Source organism: Balaenoptera acutorostrata, chromosome 3, assembly GCF_949987535.1.
Source record: "Balaenoptera acutorostrata chromosome 3, mBalAcu1.1, whole genome shotgun sequence".
NCBI classification, from domain to species: Eukaryota; Metazoa; Chordata; class Mammalia; order Artiodactyla; family Balaenopteridae; genus Balaenoptera; species Balaenoptera acutorostrata.
Window position 1 is genome coordinate 73148189 of NC_080066.1, and position 15895 is coordinate 73164083.

Here is a 15895-nt window from a genome sequence, read left to right on the forward strand (position 1 = left end):
CCAGAAATTTTACCCAAAATGTAAACATTAGCAGAATGAACAGTGGGCACTTAAGTTTCAGAGAGGAAAGGAATTGGAAAATATTTGAAATCTTTATATTCCTTCTTCTAACCTCTTCTTCCCTTGTCATGTCTTAATTTTGCACTGAGTTCAAATGTGAGAGTCCTCCCAAGATCTTCCCTTCCCAAGTCCACCCTCTCATCTCTTCCCTTCCTTATCATTCTCTCCTTTGAGGGTCTCATTCACATGGCAGTTTCAATTACCACCTCTAGGAAGCTGATCCCCACATTTAAAATTTAAAATATCTAAAACCCAAACTCACTCTCCCCACCCTCCAACTCAAAGCTAGTTTCTTCTGTAGTATGTAGTTCTCAAAATGGTACCACTTTCTTCCTAATCCTTGGGCTTGAAACTTTTGACTGTCTTCAATCCTTATTTCTGGACACCTGTTATATCCAATCACCAACACCAGATTTTGTTGATTTCAGTTTTTGAAAAGTTTTCACCTTTCTTTTCCTATTTCCATTACCTGATTTTTGGTCTTTACCATTTCATTCTTGAACTAATTGTGATTGCCTTCTGACATCTCCAGTCTTTGTCCACTGCAATCCGTTTTATATAATAATTCTACCAGGTCAGTCTTTCCTCACTTTGCCCATATCACTTTCCTTACTCAGAAATACCAACGACTCTTAATTGGCACTAGGATGAAAATTCAAATTCTAATTATTACTGATATCTAAAATCCTCCTAAACAACATTTCCAGACTTATCTTCCATGGCATCTCTAAGAAGCCCCTGTTTTGGCCCACTGAGTTTACTGACTGTCCCTCAAACACACCATATACTTCCTGCCTAACCATTTGCACCCTTTCTCTTTTTCCTACATAAATCCTGCTTCTTCCAAGAAGTCTTACAAGATCACTCTAGAGCAGAGCTTATCCATGAGGGCACTACTGACATTTTGGGCTGGATAATTCTTTTTGGTGAGGGGCTGCCTGTGTACTGTGGGGTGTTTAGCAGCATCCATGGCCTCTACTCAGCAGATACCAGCAGCACTGCCAGGTGTGACACACAAAAATGTCTCCAACCATTGCCAAATGTCTTTGAATGTCTTTGAGGGTGGTGCAGGAGAAGGACCACCTTTTGTTGAGAACAGGACAGTCCCTCTCAATAAAAAATTATTGGGCCCAAAATGTTAATAGTGCCAAGATTGAGAAACTCTGTTCTATACTAGTGTTTTTCAAACAGCAGGTTGTTGTTCACTGGGGAATTGTGACAGTGATTCAGTGTGTTACAAACAGCATTTTAAAAAAAGAGAAACAATAGAAAATTTCAGATTGTATGCAGCGTAGTAAGGGCAAGTCATTTAATAAAACTTTTAGTTTTATACAAGTGCATAAATATTTTGGATTATGACACAAAATGTATTTCTTACTATGAGTCTTGGTCATAAAAGTCTAAAACCACTGCTTTAGTCTCACCTCAGACCCCTCTGAGCTCCTGTGACCTAATATTTCTATCAGTCCTCTGGCCACATTTATATTACTGTTTAACAATTTGTCGAACTCACATTCTTTTTTTTTAAATTACTATTTATTTATTTATTATTTTTATTTTTGGCTGTGTTGGGTCTTCGTTTCTGTGCATGGGCTTTCTCAAGTTGTGGCAAGTGGGGACCACTCTTCATCGCGGTGCGCGGGCCTCTCTCTGTCACAGCCTCTCTTGTTGCGGAGCACAAGCTCCAGACGCGCAGGCTCAGTAGTTGTGGCTCACGGACCTAGCTGCTCCACGGCATGTGGGATCTTCCCAAACCAGGGCTCGAACCCGTGTCCCCTGCATTGGCAGGCAGATTCTCAACCACTGCGCCACCAGGGAAGCCCTAACTCACATTCTTAAATAACTGTATATTTATGTCTTACTCCCTAAACCTGTAAGAATTGTGATGGCAGGTACTGCCTTTTATTATGTTTTGGAATCCTCCACAATAGTATCTTACGTAGAGTTGTGTTTCTCATATACATATAGCTTTTTACTTTAACTCAGCAACTTAGAAGATTCCTAGCTTAAGTTTTGAGTCCGTACTTGCCTGCAAAGAGATCCTGTGGCTCTTGGTCTTGTTCCTCATGGATCCCATTTTCTTTGGAGCCACTGTTGATGGGAAGAAGGGAAGCAATTCTCTTTGGAGACTGGGGCTTACTCTGAAAACAAAGAAATACTCTGAATACTGTGAATAAAATTGTACCATTAAAAACAAACCTAGAGGACTTCCCTGGCGGCCCAGTGGTTAAGACCCTGCGTTTCCACTGCAGGGGACACGGGTTCGATCCCTGGTTAGGGAACTAAGATCCCCCATGCTGTTCCACACAGCCAAAAAAAATCACCAAAAAACAAACCAACCTAGAAAGTGACTTTGATGCACCCCTCAGTTGCTCCCCCAGGTGTTTAGGGGAAGACAGGATCACTAGTCAGCCAGTTTAATTAAGCAGCAAATCATTATTAGTGATGTAAGCGTGGCCTGAGTGATCACAGAGCTAAAATAAACTCACACATTTTAGGGTTAATTTCTAACACTATAACCCTGCTGAAGTGCCCTACCCCAAAGCACATGATGCCAACATGGGTATGTGTATACAAAGATAATTTTCAAAAGAACCTGTCCAAATGCATTTCTCCTCAGTTGATGACCTTTATTCTTTCAAATGCTGACAGGGCACATTCTTGTGTCCAGGACACCACACTGGAGACCATAATTCAAGCTCTGATCCTGACTTATTTTGTGGCCTTGGCTGAACCATTCACTGAAGCCCATTTGTGTGGATATTACCGACCCTCCTGACAGGCAAAGGAAGGTATGACACTTTAATGTTGTTTGTAAATGTAACTTATCTTTTCATCCTTAACTTATAGAGACACAATTTTCAACCAGACTCGTGTCAGGCTAGCAGAAGAAAAAACAGCCATGCTTAGCCTATGGGCACATGGTGAAAATACAGTCAATCCATGGCCTTTATCAAAAGCTCAGTGATCCGCCGCAAGCAAGGGTGGGGTGAGGCCCCAGACCGGTACCAGAGTGAACAAAGCTGAATTGTGTAGAAAACGAACAGAAAGCTGAGAATCTGGCTTCAAAAGCCATGGTGTCATATTAAAGGGTTTTGAAGTCAGACCCCAAGGCCAAATCAGTTAAAAGACCTGACTTGCCGCACGGCGCGGCTAAAAAAAAAAAAAAAAAGACCTGACTTAAGGAATCTTTTATGAAACATTTCCTTAACAAATCTGAGGGTGTTTGCTCCTTGGAAACAGGCCCTTTCTGAGTCAAACAGAACAAAGTGAAATGACAGATTTATTGGGCACTTTGAATCTGTCATGCAAACAGCTCCATCCCAGTACCGGTGCCACCTTCAGGGAAAGAAGCTGTTACCAATATGTAGATTTATACTAGCAAACAACGAAATTTTCTATGCTAATAAAATTTAATGAGCTTTTAGTTGTATATGCTTAAATGTTACCAATTCTGTTAGAGACAGTGATCCTGTCTTCTAGCTGCTTCCACAATCTTAAGAAACAACCAAAAAAAAAAAAAAAATCACTGCCGAGACACAGACGACAAATAATAGGGCAAAACCAAACCCTACACTTCCCTTTTGCCTCTTAAATTGCCAACTAGTTTCTTACATACACACGTCCATCCTATACATGCTCTTGTGCTCTTGTACAGTATAGGGAATCTCATAAAAAGCCATCTGATGTCTTTTAATTCAGTTCCCACTAATACCAGTCGCCTCTAGATGGAGATCTAAGAGAGATTAAAACTCAGATACATCAAGAATATACATATATAAATGTAATTTACTAGTAGCTCACCAGAGAGACTAAAGCAACAGGAAAAGAACAGGTTAGATTTTACCCATTTTTAACAACACCGAGAAGAACCCATTCTTGTGATACGAAGATGAATAAAGCCACCTTTCCATTTCTGTTTTATCATCTAAACTTGGAAGTTTAAAGATTAAGAAAATTTTCTGGAGCAATGCTAGAATAGCAGTCTGTCTGGGAGAAAATATTTGCAAACGATGAGACCGACAAGGGCTTAATTTCCAAAATATACAAATAGTTCATACAACTCAATAACAAAAAACCAAACAACCCAATCAAAGAATGAGCAGAAGACCTAAATAAATATTTCTCCAAAGAAGACATACAGATGACCAACAGGCACACGAAAAGACGCTCAACATCGCTAATTATTAGAGAAATGCAAGTCAAAACTACAATGAGGTATTGCCTCACACGGGTCAGAAGGGCCGTCATTAAAAAGTCTACAAATAACAAATGCTGTAGAGGCTGTGGAGAAAAGGGAACCCTCTTACACTGTTGGTGGGAATGTAAATTGGTGCGGCCACTATGGAAAACAGTATTGAGATTCATTAAAAAACTGAAAGTAGAGTTGCCATATGATCCAGCAATCCCACTCCTGGGCATATACCCAGAGAAAACTCTAATTCAAAAAGATACACACACCCCAATGTTCACAGCAGCACTATTTACAATAGCCAAGACATGGAAGCAACCTAAATGTCCACTGATAGATGAATGGATAAAGCAGATGTGGTATATATATACAATGAATACTACTCAGCCATATTGCATGGACCTAGCGATTATCATACTAAGTGAAGCTAGACATAAAAAGACAAATATAATATCACTTACACGTGGAATCTAAAATATGATACAAATGAACTTATTTACAAAACAGAAACAGATTCACAGACACAGAAAACAAACTTAAGGTTACCAAAGGGGAAAGGGGATGGGGAAGGGATAAATTAGGAGTTTGGGATTAGCAGATACAAACTACTATATATAAAATAGATAAACAACAAGGTCCTACTATATAGCACAGGGAACTATATTCAATATCTTGTAATAAACCATAATGGAAAAGAACATGAAAAAGAATATATACACATATATAACCAAACACACACACACACACACATATAACTGAATCAAGTTGCTATACACGAGAAACGAACACAACATTGTAAATCAACTATACTTCAATCAAAAAAAAAAAAGAATAGCAGTCTGTCTTTCCCTATACTAATCAGAAAAGACAGACCCAGATGGATGGGATACTGTGGTGACAACTAGAGCACAACTACTTGTCATTCTTCCTCTACCAGATCCCCTTCAAGCCCAAACCATACGTTGCTTGACTAGAACTGTGATGAAAACAAAAGCTTGTGCACCCTTAGTAAGCTAGGTAACAACTACCTTTGAGAAGAGAAAACTGCTCCTCAAATATACCCTGGGACTCCATTCCAAAAACCACTCAAGGCTGAGTTCTAGGAAAGCTGAACATAGTTAGACTGATTACTGTATTTACTATTCTAATTTTTCCTCAGTAGTTCTTTTATAAAATTAATCTATGTACATAAAACTTAGTATTCTGTTTTTGCCCCCTTTGCCGTCTGAGCAGGTTTTTCATGTCATTAAGGTTGTACAAAAATCCCACTTTTAGTGACTTAACTCTCTATCATATGGGTATACTACAACATAGTCATTTCCCTAATGATGGGCATTTAGACAGTTTCCAGGTTTTTATTTTTATCATCACAAAAAATATGGTGATGTCTATCCCTATATATAAGTCTACATCTGATTATTTCCTTGGGATAGATTCTTAAGCAGAATTATTCAACGAAATTTTCAAAGGCTCTACTAAGCTCCCTTCCAGAAAGATCACAATTTGCATCCACCCCCAGGCCCCCACCCCACACTCCCATAGCAACATTAAGCATTCTCTCTCTCTCTAAAAAATCTTTGTAGGTTAACTAGTTATAAGTTGTCTTGTTCCCACATGTTTACTGGCCATCTGAATCCCTGTGATGTGTTTTGATGTTCTTTGCCCATTTTTCTATGCTAAGTTAGCATTACTTAGATGTACACTTCTCTTACATAAGTATTTTAACTCTCTCTCCGGCATATTGTATAGTACCCACGCCCCCAATTTTATCTCTTTTCTCTTTGTTTTATTTTTGATCTTAGCAAATTTATTTTCAATTGACTGATTTGGATTGGCACTGGCCTATTTCTTTAGGCTGAAGAATACCCAGCACACAGTTGTCCTTTGAGGCATATTCTCAAGTTTTACTTAAAATCAAATGCAAGAGAAGCTGAGTAGAACTATTTTTAAGGATAAGAAGAAATGAACCCCTGTTCATGGTATCCAACATTTATACAGGACTGTTAATAGAAAACAAGTCTTTCATGAGACTAGAGTTTATAATAATAGCTTACTTCTCATCAAAATAAATAGCCACCTGGCATTAAAACATAACATATTTCATATGCCATGCCCAAGGTTAAAAGGCTAATTTTCATCAGTATTAAAGAATGATTTATATTAAAAAGCTAATTTTGAAGCAACAGTTTAAATTTTAGGAAGGACTCATTTTTGGGGGCAGAGGCACACTGATTACAGAGTGACAAAATCAATACTAAAAATAAGGCTTGCTTTATAATCCATATTTTAAAAATCTCTTAATAGTAAGTCACAAAACTCTGAAGGGGGCTAAATTTCTAGGCAATAGATAAAACTATTTTCTGTGATGAAATTTTTTAAATTTATTTTTTATTGAAGTATAGTTAATGTACAATATTGTATAAGTTACAGGTGTACAGAACAGTGATTAACAATTTTTAAAGGTTATACTCCATTTATAGTTATTATAAAATATTGGCTATATTCCCTGTGTTATACAATATATCCTTGTAATTTATTTTATACATAGTACTTTGTACCTCTTAATTCCCTATCCCTATATTACCCCTTTCCCTTCCCTCTCCCTACTGGTAACCACTAGTTTGTTCTCTATATCTGTGAGTCTGCTTCTTTTTTTGTTATATTCACTAGTTTGCTGTATTTTTCAGATTCCACATATAAGTGATATCATACAGTATTTGTCTTTCATCTTTCTCTGTCTGACATATTTCACTTAGTATAATACCCTCCAAGTCCATTCCTATTGTTGCAAATGACAAAATTTCATTTTTTTATGACTGAGTAGTATTCCATTGTGTGTGTGTGTGTGTGTGTGTGTGTGTGTGTGTGTATATTTTTTTTCACCACATCTTAATCCCTTCATCTGCTGATGGACACTTAGGTTGCTTGCATATCTTGGCAATGGTAAATAATGCTGCTACGAACATTGGGGTGCATTATCTTTTCAAATTAGTGTTTTATGGTTATACACCCAGGTAGAATTGCTGGGTCATATGGTAGTTCCATTTTTAGTTTCTTAAGAAACTTCCATACTGTTTTACAATTCATATATATTTTATGTGTTGCAATTCATGGTCGTTATTATCATTACTTAAGCTCAAATCATTCCATCTTTGGCCAGTGGGAACCTCTTCAAGTTGGCTCTGAGTATTTTTGATGTGACCCTGTAGTCTTTGACAGCTTCCTTGTTACCTGTAATGACAAGATTGTCCAGGCTCTTTTTGTACGTTTCCTACCTCACACCTGAAATCAGCCTGTTCTACGAGAACAAGAAGCCCTGGTTTCTTGAAATAGTATTTCAAGACCACGATCTGAGCACTAGGGGTATTCAGAGGTACCTGGGTTCATCAGTGTTTCTAGAGCTTTTCAGTAGATAGATATAGACACACACATTTGTTTTCTAAATGTTTCATGTGTTCATACTGACAGTTTCCATTCAAATATCAAGACTACAAATCTCAAGTCTCCTTTCTTTCATATAAGAATTCTGATTCTCAAGAACACAGCGGATGATAGAATTAGACTGTCTCATAAGTATTCACTTGATTTATCCCACATTACAGTCTCAGGATAACAATGCTGATACTATCTCCAACTACTATGATTACTGAAAAGAGTTAAACAGTTTTTTGCAAATGTTATCCCCATTCCCTTTCCTTTTTAAAAAATATAGTTGTTTTATATCTGTAGTGTCAGAGCGTACGACCATGACATATGATGCTCTCTCCTTCTTATTCCTCCTTAAGTCTGAATTCTATAGGCAACTGCATCTTCAGTGCTCACCACCGGTCCATATGTCGATGTGTCTTCAATCATTTTGGCTGTCTAAGGAAGGGCTCAGAGGAACAGTATTCTCTGGGTTCTTGTGCTTCTGTTTATAATTACAAGAGCACTCAGACAGCCTAATCCTAATTCTCAGAGAGTCACTAGAAAGATATGCCAGCAAGACAGCAATTGTGTTAAGAGCAAACAGGTATTCCTTGCCAATTACTGGCTTCAAACCATGAGGCTCAGGCTACTAATGAAATTTTCTTAGCTCAGGGAAGGACAGATGTGGGCTTCCTGTCCCCCAGAGCCGACACAGCCATTCAGTACTGAAAAGTACTGCTGTGATTCTGGGTATCTTCCGTTTAGGTTAACCAGTTGTGATTCTTCCTCATGTTGCTCAATTGCTCTTTGCTCCAGGCAGAATCTTTGCATTATGTTCAAGGGACCTCAGAAGGGTAGTACAATTGAAATTCTCAACTGCATTTAGAGGATGAATCCAAATAAAAAGCTCAAGTAACGGTGCTTCTGGAAAACTGGGTACATACTCATTTTCAGATGGAAAATTAGGATAATTTAGTTAAGGCAAGATGGAGCTACGGAATTGTGTGACAAGGAAAGGACAATTAGGAATAAGTCAACCCCAGAAGTTATACCCAGATGATAAAACGGCAGTCATGAAGTCTTTAAAAATTACCCTGGTAGGGCTTCCCTGGTGGCGCAGTGGTTAAGAATCTGCCTGCCAATGCAGGGGACACGAGTTTGAGCCCTGGTCTGGGAAGATCCCACATGCCGTGGAGCAACTAAGCCCACGTGCCACAACTACTGAAGCCTGCGCGCCTAGAGCCCGTGCTCCGCAACAAGAGAAGCCACCGCAATGAGAAGCCCGCGCACCGCAACGGAGTAGCCCCCGCTCGCCGCAACTAGAGAAAGCCCACGCACAGCAACAAAGACCCAACGCAGCCAAAAAAAAAAAAAAAGAAAAAAAAATTTACACTGGAAGACCCTGGCATGAAATACTGCTCCTTTTGCCACCTTTACTTCTGGGGAGAAATGAGCTAAGTGGGGCAGTGTATTAGTTTTCTATCATGGCTGTGACAAATTATCACAAATTTAACAGATTAAACAATGGAAATTTATTAATTTATAGTTCTGTAGAAGTCAATACAGGTCTCACTGAGCTAAAATCAAGGTATCATCAGGGCTGCACTCCTTTCTGGAGGTTCTAGGGGAGAATCTGTTTCCTTGCTCTTTCTAGCTTCTAGAAGCTGCCTACATTCCTTGGCTCATGGCCCACTTCCTCCATCTTCAAAGCCAACAATGTTACATCTCTCTGTGCCTTTCTTCTGAAGGTAGTGACTCTCTGTCTCTTCCATTTTTAAAGGATCCTTGTGGTTGGTTACACTGGGCCTACTCAGATCATCCAGGATAATTTCCCTACTTTAAGGTCAGCTGATTAGCAACCTTAATCCCAACTTCAAGTTTACCCTTCGCTTTGTAACCTGAGACCTTCACAGGTTCCGGGAATAGGAGTGGATATGCTGGAGGGGGAAGTCATTCTGCCTACCGCAAGCGGTGACTCCTCTCCCACACCATGTTTCAAAAATGGCACAGATGCACTAAAAGTTTCTGTGCTTAGGAGAATGGACATTAAGTGTCCACTGGATTTGGTACATCTTACTCTACAAACTGGGTGAATATCTAACTAACCCAAATGATTTCACAATATTACCCCCTCTCATAACTTAAGGAGTTAAAGTAGGGATTCTTATGTGGGGTCCGTGAACCACAGAATTGAGAATTGGGCCTATGAATTTAAATGGGAATAAAATTACAATTTACTTTTCACTAACCTCTAACTGAAATTCAGCATTTTCTTCAATTATAAAGACAGGCAACAAACCATGAGTAGCAGCAGTACCTGAGACATAGCTAATAAAAATTAGATATTTTTATTTGATATTAGTTATTACAGACCTTAAAATATCATTTATGCTCATCTCAATTTAAAAATCACGGTAGTTATTAGACCTATCCCTAGATATTATTTAAAGCATTTTTTAAAAAGCATATAACATAAAATTGTTTTAATGTTTTGATAATTACATTTCAGTAATTGGTTTCCTTTGTAATATTATATATTTTATACATTTAAGAACATTATTCTGAGAATGGGTCCACAGACTTCCCTGGACTGCTAATGGGTCCATGACACAAAAAAGGTAGAGAACCTCTGAGCTAGTTCCTCTAGGACTAATGAAAATGGAAAAGGGGGAGCTAGAAGGGTGGGGAAAATGAGCCTGAAACTGACCACTGAGCTAGTAAAGGAAAACCATGAGCAAGTGCAGTAGAGACCTCAAAGTGAAAGGCCATCCATGATCTACCAAAATTTAGCTACAGACAGTCTACTGAATCCTCTGGTGTAACTTCCATACCAAATTTTTGGGGTCTCAAACTAATATAACTGGGAAGGGCCTGGAACTGAAGAAGGATCAGAGTACTAATGGTGCATTAGCTTCTAAATTGAAAAAGCAAAACAAACCCAGTTCAAATCTGCTCTGAAAGCAAAACGAAGCCCCAGCTGTCCATTTGACTAAGCAAAAGAATAAGCCAGACAAAGTTGAGCAACAGGCTTTTCCTGGAGATGAGATACTTATGGCTACTTGCTCTAGTAACTATCAACTACTCATGATTTATTTATGACAGCAGTTATTGAAGAGTGCTGAGAAGATCTGAGGACCAAGGGAGAGAAATTAGAGTGTTCTTTTTCCTCTGCCTTCTCCCAGCCAAACGAATCGCAAGTGGCCAAGTCATTAGAGTTACCCTGACATCTGAGTAAGTAAAGGGGCAGCAACTCCCTACAGAACCTAGAGGTCGGATCACAACCTTAGTTGCTTCTCTCATAAGCCCCAAACTCTAATTTTATTTCATATTTATTTATTTATTATTTTGGCTGAGTTGGGTCTTCGTTGCTGCGTGCGGGTTTTCTCTAGTTGCGGTGAGTGGGGGCTACTCTTCGTTGCGGTGCATGGGTGCTAGGCGCGCGGGTTTCAGTAGTTGTGGCACGTGGGCTCAATAGTTGTGGCTTGAGGGCTCTAGAGCACAGGCTCAGTAGTTGTGGCGCACGGGCTTAGTTGCGCCGCAGCACGTGGGATCTTCCCACACCAGGGCTCGAACCCTGCCAATCTGCATTGGCAGGCAGATTCTTAACCACTGTGCCACAGGGAAGCCCCCCCAACTCTTATTTTAAATACATTTTAAGTTGGGTTCTTATTAGTCATCTTTTTTTTTTTAAATCAACTTTTCTATCTATCTATCTATCTATCTAGATATCTATCTATTTATTTATTTATGGCTGTGTTGGATCTTCGTTTCTGTGCGAGGGCTTTCTCCAGTTACGGCAAGTGGGGGCTGCTCTTCATCGCGGCACGCGGGCCTCTCACTATCGCGGCCTCTCTTGTTGCGGAGCACAAGCTCCAGACGCGCAGGCTCAGTAACTGCGGCTCACGGGCCTAGTTGCTCCGTGGCATGTGGGATCTTCCCAGACCAGGGCTCGAACCCGTGTCCCCTGCATCGGCAGGCAGACTCTCAACCACTGCGCCACCAGGGAAGCCCCTTATTAGTCATCTTTAAAAGCCTTCTCTCATGCCCCTTTCTCCAAAAGTGTTTTGTAACTACTTTTGTGAGCTCCTCCTTCATAACCTTGAAAGCTAGGTTAACTGCTAGTACAAGTCTATGATCAAGAAACCAATGAGTCTATGTACTTCAGGAAAATCTAAACTTATTAGAAGTTTACAATTTGAACTGAGCATTAAAATGAATCTTTAGACAAAACACCAGTTACTGACTTTTCCAAGAACATCTGTATCAGACCTGTGTGAAAAATGTGTAATTTCAACTTCTGATCTTTTGATCAGATCTGACCACCTGATGTGATGTTAGCTCCAAAAACAAGTGTTTGAGACAATATGCCTATAGAAAATACTACAAACTAGACAGACAGTTACCCATGACTATTTACTAATATTAGCTGTAAATGACTATACCATCAACTAAAGAAACTAAGTATTAAATCTGTTTTAAAATACTGTTGTATAGATTAACTTTAAGAAGTCTGATTAGGGGACTTCCCTGGTGGTGCAGTGGTTAAGAATCTACCTGCCAATTCAGGGGACACGGGTTCAAGCCCTGGTCCAGGAAGATCCCACATGCCGCGGAGCAGCTAAGCCCGTGTGCCACAACTACTGAGCCTGCGAGCCACAACTACTGAGCCCGTGCGCTTAGAGCCCGTGCTCCACTACAAGAGAAGCCACCGCAATGAGAAGTCTGCACACCGCAACAAAGAGTAGCCCCCGCTCGCCGCAACTAGAGAAAGCCCATGCGCAGCAACGAAGACCCAACACAGCCATAAATAAATAAATAAATAAATTTATTAAAAAAAAAAAAAAAAGAAGTCTGATTAGGAACAGAGAAAGGACAGTATCAAGAAACTTACTGAGGACATGTTATACCTTTGGGAATAGCAACCACGCATTTTGCAGAACAGAGAATTAAAATCTTAGCCAGTTAAACTATCAATTTCCTTAGAGTTTTTAATGAAATTACCAACTAATATCCAGATCTAAAAAAGTTATCCTATAAGCACTCAAAAGGAAATAAACTGGTCTTAAAAAAAGAGCTGAGATAACATTGTAAAATGGTGCAACTGCTATGGAAAACAGTATGGAGGTTCCTCAAAAACTTAAAAATAGAACTACCTTATGATCCAGCAATCCCACTTCCGAGTATATATCCAAAAGAATTGAAAGCAGGGTCTCAAAGAGATATTTGCATACCCATAGCAGCACTACTCATAGAGCCAAAAGGTAGAAGTAACCCAAATGTCCACTGAAGGATGTATGGATAAACGAAATGTGGTATATACATCTGATGGAATATTATTCAGCCTTAAAAAGGAAGGAAATTATGATACATGCTACAACATGGCTGAATCTTGAGGATACTGTGCTAAGTGAAATAAACCAGTCACAAAAAAGATAAATACTGTATGAGTCCACTTTATGAGGTTATCTAAAGCAGTCAAATTCACAGAAAGAGAAAGTAGAACGGTGGTTACCAGGGGCCCAGGGGAGGGGGATAAGGGGAGTTGTTATTTAATGCAGGAGATCTGTTTCACACAAATGTGAGTATACTTACCACTACTGAACTGTACAATTTAAAATGGTTATGATAATAAATTTTGTTGTGTGTTTTATACCACAATTTTAAAAAAGCTGATTTGTTTCCCCCTCAGGATACATGTTATATTGATCATAGATGTAGGACTGGATTCTAAAAATACCATGTCCTTTTCTGTCTAAATGTTAATATATAACTTATGTTTATATAATTCCCTATAGTCCATAAAACATTGTCAATCAGAAGCCAATTGCTATCCTTGACTTTTGACTACCAATAAAGGCTAGTGATATTGTTCTTTAACACCAGTGGAAATATGTAAATAAGTCTTGATTAGCCAAAGACAATTTTTTCAACATATGACTTTTCATTTTCAAGTCCCCTGCTATTTTGTCTTTATCCTATTCTTTTTTTCTGGCCATTTCTCTAATTACGAGGGTTTCAATTTAAGAATAAGAGTGATGAGAAAAAAAAAATCTAATTGGTATAATACATCATCAAATGAAGAAGTTACCAAATTTGGCCAAAACCTGAACCAAGATATCATTAATCTATGTTTCCCTCCTTTTTCTCAGCATGAGAAAGGCCACCACAGTTCTCCTTTTATTCAGAGGGCAAATCTAATGGTGGTCCTTGCATACTGCTAAAAAGAGATGGGCATACAAGAGTTTCTGGGAAAGCAGATAAAGAACTTGCTTCAATTTTATCTTTCCGGTTTAGAAGTATGCAAATAAGACCAGTGAGCTCAAATGAGATGTAAAAACATGTATGCTATTTAGTCTTTTTAACATAACAATTTTAAGAATTAGAAGAACCAAAAAGGGGCTCCAATTTAGTCTCTCTTTTTACTAAAGGAAAAATTAATCCTATCCTAGAACTAAGAAAGTTTTAACTAAATAGATACATATCTGGATTCAGGTCCAATCAAAGATTCAGATAATATATTTAAAATTTTAGACCTTTTTATTCATAGGTCCACAAAGTAAGAGGCATAAAGAAGATAAGGTCTTGAGTATTCTTAAGAACCAGACCTTCCACAAGGTGGTTTTCAGGCTTAAGGCAATGATTTCAGATTTGTTTTAATAATTCTTTTAACTCCAGTCTATCCCATTCAAATAATTGGTTTGTATATCCTAAAATGCATATCAGGGGCTTCTCCTTCCATTAGAAATCAAATTATATTTTTATTACCATATTAACAAAGCCTCTTGGGCTCTAAAAGAGAGCAGATGGGATAATTAACAGCAGCAGCTGTTACATCAATGTCCAGGAAATTACATGCATACCAAAAATGAGTTTTAAACTTTATATGCCTCAGCTTCTCAATTCTTTAATGCTCCTCTCTTTGCCTCCAACATGCAACAAAACCCAGTATGAAGATAAACTTAAATCAGTAGGATGCTACTGAAGTCATTAAGTGCCTACTTTGATGGCTTTTAATCAAATCAATCTTATTACCAGTTTGATTTCGATAAATTATATTAACCATTTTTAGGATTAATTAATTAAACTTTTCTAATTCATTATTAGATTTTGTGGGTTTTTTGATTCTTCGAGTAATTCTAGTTTACAAAATGCTCAACTGTTCTAAGTGTTTTACAGGTATTCTAATTTAATCCTCACAATAATGGTGGAGGTAAATACTACTACTATTCACATTTTACAGGTGAGGAAACTGTACAGAGTAAATAAGTACCCTGCCCAAGGTTAAGCCAGCAAGTAACAGAGCCTGGATTTAAACCAGGCTTCAAAGCCCACTTTCTTAATTACTTTATTCTTCAGTCTTGTTCCTTAAGATACAGAAGCACTGCAATCCATCTTCTCACACTGGCTCACAACTAAAGCATTTATTGTAATATAATTTGTATTAATAACTATTTAACAAAAAATTCACAGCCTAACTAGTGAGGAATCTTGGGGTCTTGGCTTTCTTAAGATTAACATCAGGACAGGCTGCTAAAAAATGGCTTACAGGTGGCATTTTAGTTCCCTCAGCAACTCAATTTTCCTGGATCAAAATCTAAATAAAAATAATTTGGCTTTCTGTGGTAGAACAAGTTCATTCTGACCCCCTCCTCCTCCCTTTAGATGGAAATTAGGCAAAGTATTTTCGCTCTCTTAGGAGACAAGTATGGATGCCTCTGGGAAGTAATCTGGTGAGACCAATCAAATCACAGCCTCTTGAACTTACTTAGAGAACTTTAGAAAATAACAATTATCCTTCCAGGGTCCTTTTTGAAAAATAAATCATCATTTACCTATGTGACCAATTGCTTTCAGAGCCAGAGTCTCTGTTTTCAGATGTTCAGTCTGACTATCTACCATCTCAGCAGTTATCAACAGTCGCTGTTCTGCGTGGCTTATGAGGGAATTACTAAAGGAATAGACAAAATATTTGTTTTAAATGGGATACAGAACTAAATTAGCAGCAAGAGTTATTTCTCAGAATAACAGAGACTTCATTTGACAGTCTGAGCTGTTATATTAGCATCAGCAAATACTTTTTGAGCTGGGATTATGGACTTAATTCCTAAATACAGTACACGGAAAAATCTAATGATTATCACAGAAGACATTGCCAAGAAACTTAACCTTTTTCTGACTTAAATGAGAGAAGCCTCAAACTTTTTCAGACACATGCTTGCATAAAGAATTTAAAGC

At 38.4% G+C, this 15895-nt stretch overlaps 1 protein-coding gene across 1 annotated transcript in view; it reads right to left on the reverse strand.

The window, feature by feature from the left end:
• Positions 1 to 15895, reverse strand: part of SNX1 (sorting nexin 1) — a 35853-nt gene that overhangs the window by 18811 nt on the left and 1147 nt on the right. The window contains exon 2 of the mRNA XM_007165988.3: positions 2090 to 2201. Coding sequence (XP_007166050.1) covers positions 2090 to 2201 — 112 coding nt within the window. The remainder of the gene's footprint in view (positions 1 to 2089; positions 2202 to 15895) is intronic.